General features: G+C 44.4%; 2 protein-coding genes and 1 non-coding gene across 4 annotated transcripts in view; 2 read left to right on the top strand and 1 right to left on the bottom strand.

The window, feature by feature from the left end:
* Positions 1 to 454, bottom strand: part of LOC126077386 (uncharacterized) — an 18997-nt gene extending 18543 nt beyond the window's left edge. The window contains exon 1 of the mRNA XM_049886701.1: positions 135 to 454. Within this exon, the coding sequence (XP_049742658.1) occupies positions 135 to 432 (298 nt within the window). The 5' untranslated portion in view covers positions 433 to 454. The remainder of the gene's footprint in view (positions 1 to 134) is intronic.
* The window catches only part of LOC126077305 (histone H2B type 1-C/E/F/G/I), a 16835-nt gene extending 603 nt beyond the window's left edge, over positions 1 to 16232 (top strand). Inside the window, exon 2 of one of the 2 annotated variants that reach the window (XM_049886511.1) lies at positions 14793 to 16232. In XM_049886511.1, the coding sequence (XP_049742468.1) occupies positions 14793 to 14841 (49 nt within the window). In that variant the 3' untranslated portion in view covers positions 14842 to 16232. Of the gene's footprint in view, positions 1 to 217; positions 296 to 14792 lie in introns of those variants that run through there. The other variant, XM_049886520.1, reaches the window with a different exon arrangement.
* TRNAQ-UUG (transfer RNA glutamine (anticodon UUG)) lies at positions 7878 to 7949 on the top strand. The gene has a single exon. It is a non-coding gene; the product is annotated as a tRNA-Gln (tRNA).

Here is a 16232-nt window from a genome sequence, read left to right as displayed (position 1 = left end):
TAGGCTTCTTTTTTTCTCCTATCCCGGGACAGACGAGTTCTCCAGCTCTTTTAAGATAATGTGGGTGGCCCTGAAAAGAGCCTTTCGTAAGTGGTAGACAAAGCAGCTAGGCATAGTATCTCAACCGCCGAAACCATAGAGGGTGCGCCCCTGGCGCTTGAGCGCGTAGACCACATCCATGGCAGTGACCGTCTTGCGCTTGGCGTGCTCGGTGTAGGTGACGGCGTCGCGGATCACGTTTTCCAGGAAGACCTTGAGCACCCCGCGGGTTTCCTCGTAGATGAGACCAGAGATGCGCTTGACACCGCCACGGCGAGCCAGACGCCGGATGGCAGGCTTGGTTATGCCCTGGATGTTATCACGCAGAACCTTGCGGTGACGCTTGGCGCCACCTTTGCCCAAACCTTTCCCGCCCTTGCCACGTCCAGACATGGTACTCAAAAAGTGAGTCTTAAAGAAGTCGAAAAGCTGTGTGTTAAGAAAAATGGCTGGCCTTTTATTTGAATCTATCGGACCAAACTGAAAACTAGAAGGAACACAGGCGGGAAAATGTCGCAGTTCTAGCTCCGCCCCCGTCATCAGTTCAAACGAAAGTGGAGAAGAAGATACCGGCCGGGGCTGCTCCGGAGGTGCTGAGGGTCAAAGGTCAGGTAGGTTGTGCGGTGAATCCTCCGAAGAGAAGAAAGGGTGCTGTTGGCTCTGAGATATGAATGCTTTAGGTAAGGAATTGAGATTGATCAATGAAAATGTGTCTCAGCTTTTGGTATTTAACAAACTGCGAAAGCAGTCAGGGTGGTGTAAGGAAGCTCACAGCCCAGGTTAGTGGGAATGGATTGGGTTTTTGGCCCCAGCTCCTCCTCTTGCTATGTGACCATAGATAGATAACTTAACCGGTCTAGGTATTTATCTGTAGAATAAATGTACTGTTCGCAAACGTATGCTGTGTCATCCCCATTTCTCAAATGAGGAAAAACAACAGAGGTAACTTACCCGAGGTCACACAGCAAGATGGATATTAAACAACCAAAAAACTCCAGTGTCCTTGCTCTTACCATTAGGATCTACTGTCTATAGGTCATAATACCCACCTCACAGGCTTCTTGTGCAAATGACCAGAACGTGGAAACAAAGCACTGAAACGGGCCTTTGCTTGTATAAGTCACCCTTGCATGATAACTGTTTATTCAAGACTTATTGGGTATTTACCATGTTTCTAGAGCTGTGCTAGCTTATTAGCCCAACTAGGCCATTTCTTGGATCTGTGACTTCCAGCAAGTTACACGCCCATGCATAAATCATTATAAAGAATCTGCTCTCAAATATCAGTAAAATATACATTTTGATAAATGTTTCCGTAAAAATCAATATGTACATGTTAACTAAGAACAAACAACTTGATAGCAGTTTTTAAGATTCACACAAAACTATTGCACTGGAGAGAATGACTCATTAGCAATACATCAGATCCTATTCTTTGATGACTCGTGAATGCTTCAGGGAAGGGGGACCACTTCCTTAGTTTTTTGAGAATCATCTTGTTTATTATAGACTTTCATTTTTAAGGCTGTTGAAAAGAGGAACTGAGGACCAAGTTGGCAGATTCCTCTTGAGTGCATAGGAACATCCAGAACTCAGAAGTCATTATAGAATGTGCCCAAGAACAGATAAACATCTTAAGTTCTCAGAAATATAGGAGACATAGTGGAGACACGGTGACCATTAATACTCTGCAAATTCCTCCTTGTGATAGAACACCTGTTAACGATAAACTTAACCAAATTTACCTTGGGCAAAGAATCCAAGATAGACACCATGACAGAGCTCATCCAATGATTATTGCCACTCTATATATTCTCCCTTTTCTCCTTACCAAAAAAAAACCACTGTAACCAGCCTAAGACAAGCCTTCCTGTTGTTCTGAACGGAAAGGTCTTGCTATATGCATACAGATTAATCAACCGAATAAACCCTATATGCTTTCATCCCTGAGGAGCTCTGGTGGCACAGTGGTTAAGTGCTCTGCTCCTAACCAAATGGTGGGTAGTTTGAACCCATGAGCTGCTCCTCTGGAGAAAGATGTGGCCGTCTGCTTCTGTAAAGATTATAGCCTTGGAACTCCTATGAGGCAGTTCTACTCTGTCCTATTGGTTTGCTATGAGTCAAAAGCGGGTTTTGTATTTGCTGTTGTTTTGCCTTTTTTTTTTGCTTCGATTGTTTCGACAAGGCTAAATTCTGAACTGTATTAGTCAACATTAAAAAGAGCAGGCCTGAGTTCATATTTTACATGAAGAAATGGAAAAAAGGCTGAAGAGTATTTTATTCAATAACAAGAGGATAGTGGGCCTGTAGCATCTTTCAGTGAGGTCCCTGGGTGGTGGAAACGGTTTGTGCTCGACTACTAAGCTAAAGGTTGGTATTTCAAACCCACCCAGCAACATTGCTGAAGAAAGGCCTGGTGATCTGCTTCCATAAAGATTCAGTTCTACTCTAAGACATGGGGATGCCATAACTCTTAATCAACTTGAAGACAACAAACATAGTTTTTTGTTTTTTGTTCTGCTTATTTTTGTTTTTTAGCATCTGTTATGGATTGAATTGTAGCCCCCCAAAATGTGTGCCAATTTGGCTAGGCCATGATTCCCAGTATTGTATGGTTGTCCTCCATTTTGTGATCCGACGTAATTTTGTGATCTGATGTAATTTTCTTATGTGTTGTAAATCCTAACCTCTGTGATGTTAATGAGGCAGGATTAGAGGCAGTTGTGTTAATGAAGCAGGACTCAACCTACAAGATTAGGTTGTATATTGAGTCAATCTCTTTGGAGATATAAAAGAGAAGCAAGCAGAGAGGAGAGGGACCTCATTACCACCAAGAAGAGGGGAGGGTGTCCTTTGGACCCAGGGTCCCTGCACTAAGAAGCTCCTAGACCAGAGGAAGATTGATGACAAGGACCTTTCACCAGAGCCAACAGAGAGAGAAAGCCGTCCCCTAAAGCTGGTGCCCTGAATTCAGATTTCTAGCCTCCTAACCTACGAGAGAATAAATTTCTGTTTGTTAAAGCCATCCACTTTTTATATTTCTCTTATAGCAGCACTAGATGACTCAGACAGCATCCTTCAATAGTGCTTTATCTTCAACCCACCAGGAGATCTTTCTCTCATATGTACAGATTGTCTTAATGTCAACAACAAGGGCATTCTTTGTTTTTTGTCATTTTTATTTGATTAGTGTAGGCATGTTGGTTTCTTTCGCTATAACTTCATGTTCTCCTATTTGAACCTACCCTTCAATCTGTCTCAGAACATGTTCACAAGATATGAGCTATAACAAAGGTCTGAAAAATCCATAGAATTTAAAGCTGGAAAGCAGCCAGTCCTGCAAGCCTGATGTTCTCCCAAACCTGTCTTCTTTGCAACATTTCTGTGGTTTTAAACTGGATGTAGTAATGGAATCTTTCAAGCAGGGACTTTATTAGGATGCTTGCATCTGAGGAACATGTTCATGATAACAAAACTCAAGAAATCATTGTCAAACTAGAATCCAGTATATTAAATATATAGGGGGATGTGCCTGGCCTGAGAACTGATCGCAAATAACCACCACCAGTTACCATCAAGCAGACTCTAACTCATGGTGACCCCATCTGTGTCGCAGTAGAACTGTGTCCATAGGGCTTTCAGTGGCTGATTTTTTTGAAGTAGATCACCAGGCCTTTCTTCCAAGGTGCCTCTGAGTGGACTTAAACCTCCAACCTTTCTGTTAGCAGCCAAGCATAATAACTGTTTGCACCACCCAGGAATGTCGATCACAAACTATTGACCAGGAATTGTTTTAGGGAGCAAAGAATCAAAATAAATGAAGTACCCTGATTCCTAAGGAGCATTTCCACAAATCTGTAATGGCATTTTAACTTGTCTCTCTTTACTTTTGGTATAACCATACCTTAAACAATCACACTGCCAATCTAGCATGAATTTATTCTGTTTTGCTGTATGGTGTTGGTAATACAGCTCACCGAAAATCTTCATGCTTCAGTTTTCCTTTGTCCAGATTCCAAGCATACCAAATGCACTCCCACACATGTATCTGTTATAAATTGTTGGAATTTCACTTTATTTTGTAATGTTGTCCATTTGACAGGAGAAATACTTATCTGCAATATAAGTCCTTATCTCTTGTTGGAAGTGTTTTGAAATAACTTCATCCACTTTATTTCTACTCATATTATAACCAGTGCTATTTTTGTACACTTTCTTCAAATTCTGGGGAAGAACCCAGTTTGAGGTTTACAAAACTGATTCCCTGATGACAGCCCTCAAAAGATGCACTCATATGTTGAAGAGGTTAGCTCTCAAATGTGTTGATCTGGTATCTTAATATCTGCGTGGACAAAAAGACAGCAGACTCAGGATATAAAAACATGGCTTTGCCCTTATGAGAACTGTGATGCAGGAAGAAAGGAAAAAAGACAAGAAGAACTAGAGGCTTAACCAAGCAAATGAGTCTAACCTCTCATTCAGTGGCCCACAGATCTTCCTGTGCCCCTTGATTCAATGAAGGTAACAGAATTTCTAGGTATTGGGACCCTGGTTCTTCCTCCCTCCCCCGCCCAAAAAAATCTGATGTTGCAAAGTGTGACTCACCACCACAAAAAGACAAATGCCATTTTGGCCACTGTGCCATCACAAATAAGTCAGTGAGATGTGTTATATCCAGTTTCCTTATCCGAAATATTGGGGGTAGTTGTTTGAACTGAATGAGATACCATAAGGCAATAATTTAAAAACATACATCAAGAGAAGAATATAGTTCCAAATCCCAGTTATAAGTCAGGGAAATCATTGTAGAGCCAATAATTTTACCTCTATGTGACGAGTCAGCCAGCTTACAGGAAATTCATGTATTTAATCATAAAAGATTGAGCACCTATTATAAGCCAGAATTTATAAAAAAAAAAAAAAAAAAAAAAATTATTTGTATGGTACCATTCTAACATTGAGGATACACAGTGACAAAAAATCTGCTGAAGTTTCTGTTATTGTGTTACTTTCAGGTGGGGAATGAGCCAGACAATAAAAAATAAATTATTAAAATATGTACTGTGTCAGTTCTAGTTAAGTTCCTTAGGTACAAATAGCACAGGGAAGGAGGTAGGGAGTTGAGGATTGCAATTTTAATCAGGTAGACAAGGCCTCACTGAGGTCCCTTTGGCATTTGCTGTTAGATGCCATCAAGTTGATTTTAACTCATGGTGACCCCATGTGGCAGAGTAGAACTATCCGGTAGGGTTTTCTAGGCTGTAATCTTTATGGAAGCAGATCGCCAGGTCTTTCTCCCACAGAGCAGCTGGGTGGGTTCAAATCACCAACATTGCCATTAGCAGTAACTTCTTAACTGTTGCACCACCAGGGCTCCTTGCCATTGGCATAAAGACCTAAAAATGGTGAGAAAGTGTTGCTATCTGGGGGACGCTATTCCAGGCAGAAGGAATAAGTGCAAAGTTCCTGAGTGCAAGGTGCCTGCTTAGCATGTTCTAGGAGTACCAAGAGAGGTCAATGTGGTTGGAGCTAAGGTAGATATAGGGCAAAAGTAGGAGATCAAGACAGAGTGGAGAGAAGATTCTTCCCCTGCTTTGTCCCAGAGAACCCAGAATATACCATTACATTGATATTCCTGCTCTCTGGGTCCCTCTGCCCTCCATTTGCCCAGTCTCTCAAGCCCCTTCTAGTCTCTTTTTTATCCCATCCAGCCAGGTATCCTCATCTTCATCAGTCTATGGCCAATAGTCTTGACTCCTGCTTCTCTGACCTTTCTGATGCATACACCTAAAAGCACCAACCCAAATCAATTTAGCTCTTGCAGTTTTAGCAACTGCACCTGGGCCATTGGAAGGTTGTTGGAGGAAACCACTCAAGTATACCAGTTTATGCTGCAAAAATTTATAACTTCCCACCTCAGCAGGGACTGCAATCTAATCAGCTCAACCTTGCCTTCCTTTCTAACCACCCACATGTGGGCTTTCAAAAGAAGACATCCTCCTTCACTTCTGAGAGCAAATTTAGACTGTTGGCAAAATTTCCATCACATTCTCAAGTAAAGATGCAAAACATCTTACACCCCATACTTCATTTTTAGAAATTCTCTCTGCCCTTTTCTTTCTACTTAGAAGTTATGAGCTTCACATGTCTGCCTCTTTTTCTCTTAGTCCAACTTAAATCCTGCATAAAGCCTCGAAAACTGACAGGTCCTCTAAATAGCTGCCGAAAAAAACATGCTGCAAGAGAGAAGATGGCCTGCTTCCCCTAGCATCTAGTTATAGAAAAGCAAATGATATATCATAAAACTATCACTACAAAGGTGTGTTCTAGCAAAGGAGTCTGGTTCTCAGCTCACAGCACCAAGACCAGTGCCTGGACTGTACCGTGAATGAACGACACTCCACCAAATGCCTTTTTAGTGCTTAATATAATAATATTTTGGGGGGGTTTTCTATCCCTAACCATCTACACTTGATTTTTACTTCTTCATATTTCATCCCACTCTTGCAGGCCATGGAAATCCTGGTAGTGTAGTGATTAAGAGCTAAGGCTGCTAGCCAAATGGTCAAATCCACCAGGTGCTCCTTGGAAACCCTATGCGGCAGTTCTGCTCTGTCTGATAGGGTTGCTGTGAGTTGGAATCGATTCAACAGCAACGGGTTTGGGTTTTGGTTCTTGCAGACCACAGGGCCAACAATTTTTGAAATAAATATCTTTGAAGATACATGACAACAACAACAAAAAAAATCCTTAAATAGGCCCATCATCAAACCCGTTGCCGTCGAGTCAACTCTGACTCATAGTGACCTTATAGGACAGAGTACAACTGCCCCATCAGGTTTCCAAGGAGCCACTGGTGTATTCAAACTACTGACTTTTTGGTTAGCAGCAAGCTCTTAACCACTGTGTCACCGGGTCTCAAAATAGGCCCATAAGGAGACATGAGTATAAAGCATTATTTATGGTGGTAAAAAAATTAGGTATAGCTCTATTGTGCAATACTGATGGAGTTGGATAGGTAAAAACTCCTGTTTCTAGAGTTGTTCCAGTTATTGTTACTGTGTCACAAACTACCCCAAAAGTTAGTGGTGAAAAACAAACCTTCATGGATTCTGTGGGTCAGGAATTAGGACAGAGCACAGCGGGAATGGCTTGTCTCTGCTCCAAAATGTCTGGGCCCTCACTTAGAAAGACTCACTGGCTCAGAGTGGTTCTTGGGGTGATGGCCAAGGGCATCTTCACTCACATGTCTGGTAACCGATGCCGACTGTCAGCTGAGACTTCAGCTGGGGCTCTGGCCAAAGCACCTGTGTGTGGTCTGGGTTTCCTAAGAGCATGGTAGCCTTGAGTGGTCTGACTTCTCATGTGGTGGCTCAGGATTCCAAAGGCAACCCTCCTAGGACACCTAGGTGGAAGGTGTGACTTCATATCTCAGAATAAAAGTCAAAATCCTACATGACATAGCCAATTATATGTGAGAGGACAATTCTGTGGGAGAGTACAAACCAGGATGAAGCAGGGATTTAGCTATTAGAAGAGGTTCCTGAAAACCCAGGTGGATCACACAAGGTCACTTTACAAAAGTCATGTAGGTTTCAGGATAATTCATTGTGCAGGACTGTCCCAAGCATTGCAGGACTTCCAGCATCACTCGTCCCTAGTCTCTAGTGTCCCTAGTCATTGTGACAACCAAAACCCCCACTCTTTTTCAAAATGCCCCTCTAGGGGGCAGTAAAGTTTTGCTGAAAGCAACTGCTTTAAAATTTACTGGGTAAGGTCTAGTGACTCACAGATAAATGTTTGTCACAGGACAAACTTGTTAGTGACATCCGTGTGGTGGCCCCATGGTGTAATGGTTAGCACTCTGGACTTTGAATCCAGCGATCCGAGTTCAAATCTCGGTGGGACCTGGTGAGTTTTTTTTCATTTCTCCCAGAAATACCCGCCATACTTCATGAGTAGCGGAAGCTTTGTCACTTTGCTGAAGATTGAGCCAGCTTGACAAAGGGAGCCCATAAGCAGGAACCGGCCCTGCAACCCCAACCCTGTGATCTGTGCATGTGGGTGGGGCAGAGGTGAGGGAATTTTTCCCCTGTCCTTCCTTGGCTTGATTCTCAAAAAGGAATATGCAAGTGCATAAAAAAGGAATGCCTTCCCCCCCTCCCCCCCCTTAAGATTAGCCACATTACTCTGACTGGAAAAGGGAGTCTAAGCTGACGAGTGATAACTGGCTGGTTTGAGAGCAATAACCTTGTAGTGGTGCTGCTCTTCCTCTTGGCTTTACTCTTCTCCGTGGAACACATCTCAGTGAGGATGATGTCAGGGATTGAAATGTGTCCCCCCAAAACATGTGTTGAATTCCTGGTCCTTTTAAACCTGTGGATGGAAACCCTGGTGGCATAGTGGTTAAGTGCTACAGCTGCTAACCAAAAGGTCAGCAGTTCAAATCTACCAGCCACTTCTTGGAAACTATGAAGCAATTCTACTCTGCCCAGTACGGTCACTATGAGTTGGAATCCACTCGATGGCAATGGGCTTTTTTTTGTTATGTTAATGACCCATATCAGTGTAGGGTGTGTCCTAAACCTTATCACTTCTGAGTTATAAAAAGCAGATTAAACACAGGAGCAAGCACAAACTGGAGGGCTGGAAGATAGCACGTGAAGATGGCCAAGGAAATAAGGAATGCTGGGGCTACAGAAACTGAGACGGGGATCTTGCCCCAAAGCTGAGAGAGCCTTCCCCTATAGCCAGTGCCCTGAATTCAAACTTCTAGTCTCCTGAACTGTGAGAAAATAAATTCTGTTGTTTAAAGCCACCCACTGTGATATTTCAATTAGAGCAGCACTAGATAGCTAAGACAGATGAAATTCAAGCCTGCACATACAGAGCACAATGTATTAGCAGTTTGTCACCTTAACTACACACTCATTAGGCCACCTCATCCCACCACAGCTGCAAAATTCTTAGGCTCTTTCTTAGTAAAGCTGCTGCACTTCAATCAAGTTGGTACATGTGGTACTGTTCTTCAGACTACAAGTTGTGAACCATGAGTGAACAGGCCTCCTGTCACCTTAGAGAATTCTCACACTGGACAAGTCCCTTCTTTGGGAAAGCTTTTTACATTTTAATGATTGCTGCCCTAACCTGCCCATATCTGCAGCCTCACCTGTTACCATTCCTCCCAGCCACATACACCAAAATTGGTTCCGAGTCTCAAGCCATGGTAACATTTCTGTCCTTCCATCTTTCCCCCCTCCTTATTTTCTACCTGCAAAACATTTTTGAACACCCCCTGCTGCCATCCTTCTGGCCTCACATTATGACACCCAGTTCTTGACTCATTCCTCTAATATTAACTTAGACCTTCCAGTCTTCTCATTGAGGTCTGTGTTGGCTCCCTTTATCAGGGCTTAGGTGCCCCATCTGTTTCCTCAGCACCCTGAATTCCCTTTCCCATACTACCTCATGTTTTAATTGCTCTGAACCAAAAAATCCTGTTGCCATGGAGTTGATTCTGACTCATAAAGATGCTACAAAACAGAGTGGAACTGCCTCATGGGGTTTCCAAGGAGCAGCTGGTAGATTCAGTCAACATTTTGGTAAGCAACCAAGCTCTTAACCACTGTGCCACCAGGGCTCCATTAATTGCTCTAATTAAACAAATAAGTTCTCTCTTTCTTTAGACAAGTTTCCACAGGGCAGGGACCAGTACCGTGGCCTGTTCATCTTGCAGCTGAGACAGAGCCCCACAGTACTATATTCTTTACCTGGTTTCCTCCCCTACAGTACTGTATTGAAAAAATCATTTCCTTTGCTGCCTCCCCCCCTCCCCAACAGCTTTGCGTTTGAATCCTGTTTTTGCTTGGAGGTTATATGGAAATGCCATTGTGTCTGCATAGTATGATTAAGAGTGTTGCTGATTTAACTTGTATGAATTCCCTACTTGTAAACCCCTTTAAAAGCAACTTGTCTGCATGCCCTTGGCAAGCAGTCTTGGCAGCAGCAGCTCCAACTGACTCCATTTCCTCGTACAAGGAAGTAAAGGTGCCTTTCCTGTCCTCCCACCTTGGTCTGTTGTTTACTGGCCAATACAAGTCATGCTAAGTTAAAAATTTGGGGTTTCCAGCCAGTAACACAGCCCCTAGTGCCTGGATCATGTTGAACCCATTGCCATCAAGTCAATTCCAACTCGTAGCGACCCTATAGGGCAGGGTAGAAGTGCCCCATATGGTTTCCAAGGAGTGCCTGGTGGATTCAAACTGCCAACCTTTTGGTTAGCAACCGTAGCTCTTAACCACTATGCCACAAGGGTTTCCTGGACCATGTTAGTGAGACAGGGTTAACTGTGCTGGAGGAATAGAAGAGCTGTTAAAAGATTACCACCTGGAAGTTGGGCAAACAGAAACCACACTCTGTCAACATGAGATAAGGTTAAAAAAAAAAAACAACCCTTGAATTACTACTTCCTTCTTAGTGTTTTTCTAGTCCCTTCCCCCTCTACAGGCTCCGCATGCACAGAAGAACAAAGCATGACAGGTGTTTGACCTTCCTTGGCCCTCTGAAGGGGGCAATGTAGTGCAGAAGATCAGTGAGCCTGCACTATATCCCCTAATAAGTGATGCCAAGGGCTGCCAAGAGGACTCCATCCTGGATATCAGCGGGTTCCATCTTGGATTCCAAATGCGGGCAACCTAATTAGTATCCACCGCCATTCTGAGGGGGATAGCTCCTTCAAAAAAAAAAAAAACCCACTGGATATTCATTTCTCTACTGTCCCCACAGGACCCATATAAGCCCTCTCCTTGCTTCCCTTTTCAAGTCAGTCTTTTGGAGCCATATGAACCCCCAATGACTCCTTTTACTTTTCACAAGTAAAATAAACCTGTTAGAGCTGAACCCAAAATTGTCTCCTCTGTGTATTACAAGAGAAAGACAAGGACCCATTGAGTCCAGAGGGCCACCCTGCCCTCAGCAGTAACAGTTTTGGCGACCCACATGGACAGATTTAGTCCCGGTTCGAGGATGCGGTGAACTCAGCCCACGGAATCCAGACCCTTGGAAAAGAACGCAGCCCCCCGGACTTCTTTGTTTGGTGCCTCTTCCAAGTGGTGAGTTTTCCTTGGGCTGAGTGGCCCCACTCTGACAAGTTTAGGTTTCTTTTCCCTTTGATCTCCCCACTTTCACTTCCTAGTCTTCACCCTTTGTCTATAACACTTTTCTTTAAAGCACTTGGGTTTGTGGATGGGGTTGAAGACAATACACCTCTTTCGAGAGAAGAGTGAGAACTTCGCCCCACTGGGCCTGATCAGCCGGGGAGCCTTAGGGCCCGGTAAGGTTAGGGTAATGAGGGACTTAAGGCCCCAAGATATATCCTCAGGGCCTGATTTGGCTGCCTTGGGAACCGTGCAAACCTTTCCCTAACTAGCCCTGGGCAGGTGTTGAGAGGTTCAAGTCCTCAAGAAACACCCGATTTTTCTTCTGAATTCTCTACTTTTGATTCCTCCGTATTTTCGTTTTTCCATTCTGTTCTCTTGGTGTTCAAGTGCCATCCAGCAGTGGTTAAATTTAATGCTGCCTGAAGTCCGGAGCCTTTGTAGAATCTCTTCTACTGAAGACCTTAAGGAGTGGCTGTGGGATTGTTGGGAACACCCTAGACCTTTGCTCTACTGATGGGTCTCTGACCATCTTACCCATCGCCCGTTAGAGGCTCATCACCCTGTCTTCAGCCGCTCCTACTCTCTTCCCTTTTGTCTTTATCAATTCGTATTCTGGCACTTGGATCTCGCCTGCCAGTGTCAGAGCTGGCACCCTGTCTCTGACCTTCAAGATTAAGCTCAGATAGGACTCTTAGCAGCCTTGGGCCAGACCTACAGAGAGGCTAAGTACCAGGCTAATGAGAGAATAACCTCATCACAGCCCGAAATCAGCCACGAATTATGAAGGTAGGATAGATCAGGGAAGAATAAGACATTTTATCACTTGCATCTCTGAGGGAATGAAGAAATGTGTGACTAAACCGGTTAATTATGATAAAGTTAGAGAAGTGACTCAAGAGAAAGAGGAAAATCCAGCTGCGTTCCTTAATAGGTTGACTGAGGCTTTTAGGAAATACACAAACACTGACCCTGAGTCAGCTGAGGGGAGAACCCTAGTGGCTATGCACTTTATACCTAAGTCCTCTGCAGACATAAGGAGGAAGCTGCAGAAGTTAGAGGCAGGACCCCAGACACCAGTCTCATGACTGATAGAGGAGGTCTTCAAGGTGTTTAACAACCGGGACAGAACAGAAGAGGCTAAGAAAGATAGACGGGTAGAGTGGAAGTCCCAGTTGTTGGCCACTGTCACCCAAGGGACACCTCGAGATAACCAGTATGGGGTAAGAAGATGGACCTTCCAGAAGCAAGGGAGCCAACCACAGAGACTGGGACCGAATCATTGCAGTTACTGCAAGAAGGAGGGGCACTGGAAGAGGGATTATCCTGAGTGTCCCAAAACAGGGTGCCCAGTTGACCCCTCCAAAAGAAGCCTCTCGTTGCCGCCCTCTCGGGTGCTAAGGTAGAGCACTCCGACTGGTGGAACCCAAGGAATCGCCCAGCTCCAGAGTAGTATACCTTGATCATCTCTGCTGTGGAGCCTTGGGTTACCATCGATGTGGCAAGTAGGAAAACTGAGTTTTTATTAGATATTGGAGATATCTGGTCTGTCCTGACACATCACAGAGTCCCCTTCTCCACCCACAACTGCACCATCACTGGGGTCGATGGGAGCCAAGGGTAAGGTGCTTTGCTCCCCCCTCCCTTGTGAGTTAGGTCCCATTGCCTTGCTTCATTTTTATATATCCCTGAATGCCTGGCCCAGTTATTGGGAAGGGACCTAGGCTTCTAAGTTCTCATTAGGACAACCCCTAGAGGGTCTTACCCCCCACCAAGTACAGACAGTACTAAAGGTAAAAAGAAACTAGTGGCGGACAGGGGGACGTATCACCCAATACCAGGCCATTCTGCTAAACACCTCTGAAGTTGCCTTAAAGTTATGTCAAACTTTAAATCCTGCATCCCTCCTCCTGGTGAGTGATAAAACTGAGCTAGAACATGGCTGTGTTGAGATAATAGACCAAGTCTATTCAAGTAGGGAAGACTTGGGGACACTCCTCTGGAGAACCCAGACGTGGAGTGGTTCACTGACGGCAGCAGCCTAGTCCAGAATGGGGAGTGGAGAGCAGGATATGCTATTGTTAGCTCCCATGATGTTATTGAAGTGAGGAGTCTGCCATCTGGAACATTAGCTCAGAAAGCCGAGCTCATAGCCCTGGTTAGGGCACTACAGTTAGGGTGAGATAAGGTTCTCAACCTGTACACAGATTTTATGTACAGGTTCCTTGTTCTTCATGCTCACTTAGCTATCTGGAAGGAGATGGGGTTGTGCACGGCCTGAAACCCCCTCATTAAGTATAAGGAGCTCATATTAAAGCTCTTAAAAGCAGTACAATGGCCAAAGAAGGTGGTGGTGATACACTGCAAGGGATATCGGAAAGGAAATACTCAGATGACCCTGGGCACAGCAAAGCTGACAAGATAGCCAGGAGAACTGCCCTAACCTTAAAACCTGAACAAGTACTAAGCCTACTCCCGAGAAGTCAGGTTGTAGATAACTTGCCACAGTATAGCTCAGAATAGTGGCATAGGGCTAAAATACAGGGTTACAAGATGAATGCAGCTGGCTGGTTTGAAAATGAAGAAGAAAAGGCTCTGGTTCCTGCCTCTATGATTTGAAAAGTTGTGAAGAGTCTTCATGACGTTACCCATTATGTGCAAGAAGCCCTCACTAACTTGTTACTAAAGTGGTAAGGGAGAGACATTTAAGAAAGATAGTGGGACAAGTTGTGAAGACCTGTGAGACCTGCCTCCAAATCAATGCCCAAAGCCATCCAATTCCCCCTCCACTGGCCCGACCAGTTCAACATCAAAGAACATACCCTGGGGATGACTGACAGGCAGATTTCACTGTGACGCCCCCAAAACAAGGATATAAGTACTTGTTTTTGTAGACACTTTTTACTGGGTGGGTAGAGACATTCCCCACTGGTCAGAGAAGGCAATAGAGGTGTGTAAGGCACTCCTTAAAAAGGTAATACACTGTTTGGGGTTGCCTAGATCACTTCAGAGTGACAATGGCCCAGAATTTATAGCTAATTTACCCAAGGCCTGTCCTCTGTCCTGGGCATAACTTACAGATTACATACTGCTTGGCACCCAGAATTGTCAGAGAAGGTAAAAAGGGTGAGTCAGACCCTACAGAAGACTCTAGCCAAACTTTGTCAGGAGACCAGAGAAACCTGGCTGAGACTATTGCCGATAGCCCTTCTAAGAGTAAGAAAGGCACCTAGAAGTAAGCTGAAACTTAGCCTCTTTGCAATGATATACAGAAGACCGTTCCTCACATCTAATCTTCTTTTTGACCCCAACACGAAAGAAGCTCTACATTATCTTATAAATCTAAGACAGGTACAAGAGGCCGTTAGGGAGAGTGGAAATGCAGTACTGCCTGCTCCCACTAAGGGGGCAGTGGTGACCCTAAGCCCAGGTGATCAGGTGCTTCTAACATCTTAGAGAGAGGGCTCCCCAACAGACCAATTACAAGAGAAGTGGAATGGCCCCTTTCAGATCATACTGGCTACTCCCACAGCAGTAAAACTCAAGGGAGCGGGACCTTGGGTACACAATTCAATGATTAAACTCTATTCCCCACAGGAGAGTAAAGACATTGCCAGAGACCCCCCAGAGTACACCTGTGAGCTGATCCAAGATCTCAAGGTCCTCTCCAAGAAAACAACCCCAGCCAACAGATGAGTAATTCCAGTGTTAGTGTGGCTGCAACTTTAGGAGTCACTTTTGCCCTTGTTCTCCTTATCCTCTTCATTTTGGCCTTTTCCTGTCAAATTCCCTTCTCAGGATCTGATTACTTCCCTTGGTGTTAAATTATGGGTCTGAGTGTTCTTCTTCTCCTTCTCAGGCTCCAATTTGGTGCTACTGCCCCGCCCGGGGGGAAATAACTTACTAGTTTGCCTGTCTGAGAGCATAGTTCATGGTAGTAACATCTCTAACTGTTGGATATGCCATCATAACCCTGAAGACAGACCTGGAAGACAGTTTGGATTACTGGGAATTACAATTTCCCTTAAAAATTTGACTCAAAATCAGGTCCCAACCTCTTTCCTGAAACCCAGAGGCACCAAAGTCACCATCCTCAGGATTGCCCCATTCCTGTCCATCATGAAGAGGTCCCTGGGTGGGCTACTGCTTCTTTTGACCACCCAGACATCACATGGGACATTAACACTGAGCCAGCCACACAAAATAGGACACGTGATTGTTCCAGGAAGGGTTTGCTGATGATGACGGAGATTATGATGTTGGACCTCAAAGTGACACCTTTGCTTTTTAACACTTTGAAGAGGTCTTTTGCAGCAGATTTGCCCAATGCAACATGTAGTTTGAGGACTAAGGTGTGCCTGACCTAAAGAAAAGAAAAAAAGCCATGGTATTTTCAACCACCTCATATGCATGTGAAAGCTGGACAATGAATAAGGAAGATCCAAGAAGAATTGATGCCTTTGAATTACAGCATTGGTGAAGAATATTGAATATTCCATGGACTGCCAGAAGAATGAACAAATCTGTCTTGGAGGAAGTACAGCCAGAATGCTCCTTAGGAGCAAGGACGGTGAGGCTTCATCTCACATACTTTGGACATGTTATCAGGAGGTACCAGTCCCGGAGGAGGACATCATGCTTGGTAAAGTAGAGGGTCAGTGAAAGAGAGGAAGACCCTTAACAAGATGGATTGACACAGTGACAGCAACAATGGACTCAAGCATAGCAACGATTATGAGGATGGCACAGGATGGGCAGTGTTTTGTTCTGTTGTACATAGGGTTGCTATGAGTTGGAACTGACTCAACATCACCGAACAACACCAACATGATGTTGGGGGTCTCTGGCCCCTTGCCGGTTTGCTGATGTTAAAAGAGATTATATTGTTGATGGTCTCTCAATACCTCCCCACCCCCAATTTTACTATTCAGAGTTTACCTTCCCCGTTTTACTATATAAAAGGCTCACCTCTCCCACAGAATGTTGGAGCACTTAGTAGATTCCTCTCTGCTGTGTTTCCCCAATTCGAGAATTGTA

Source organism: Elephas maximus, chromosome 1 (assembly GCF_024166365.1).
Source record: "Elephas maximus indicus isolate mEleMax1 chromosome 1, mEleMax1 primary haplotype, whole genome shotgun sequence".
In the NCBI taxonomy this organism is placed as follows: Eukaryota; Metazoa; Chordata; class Mammalia; order Proboscidea; family Elephantidae; genus Elephas; species Elephas maximus.
This window is presented reverse-complemented; position numbering and strand designations above follow the sequence as displayed.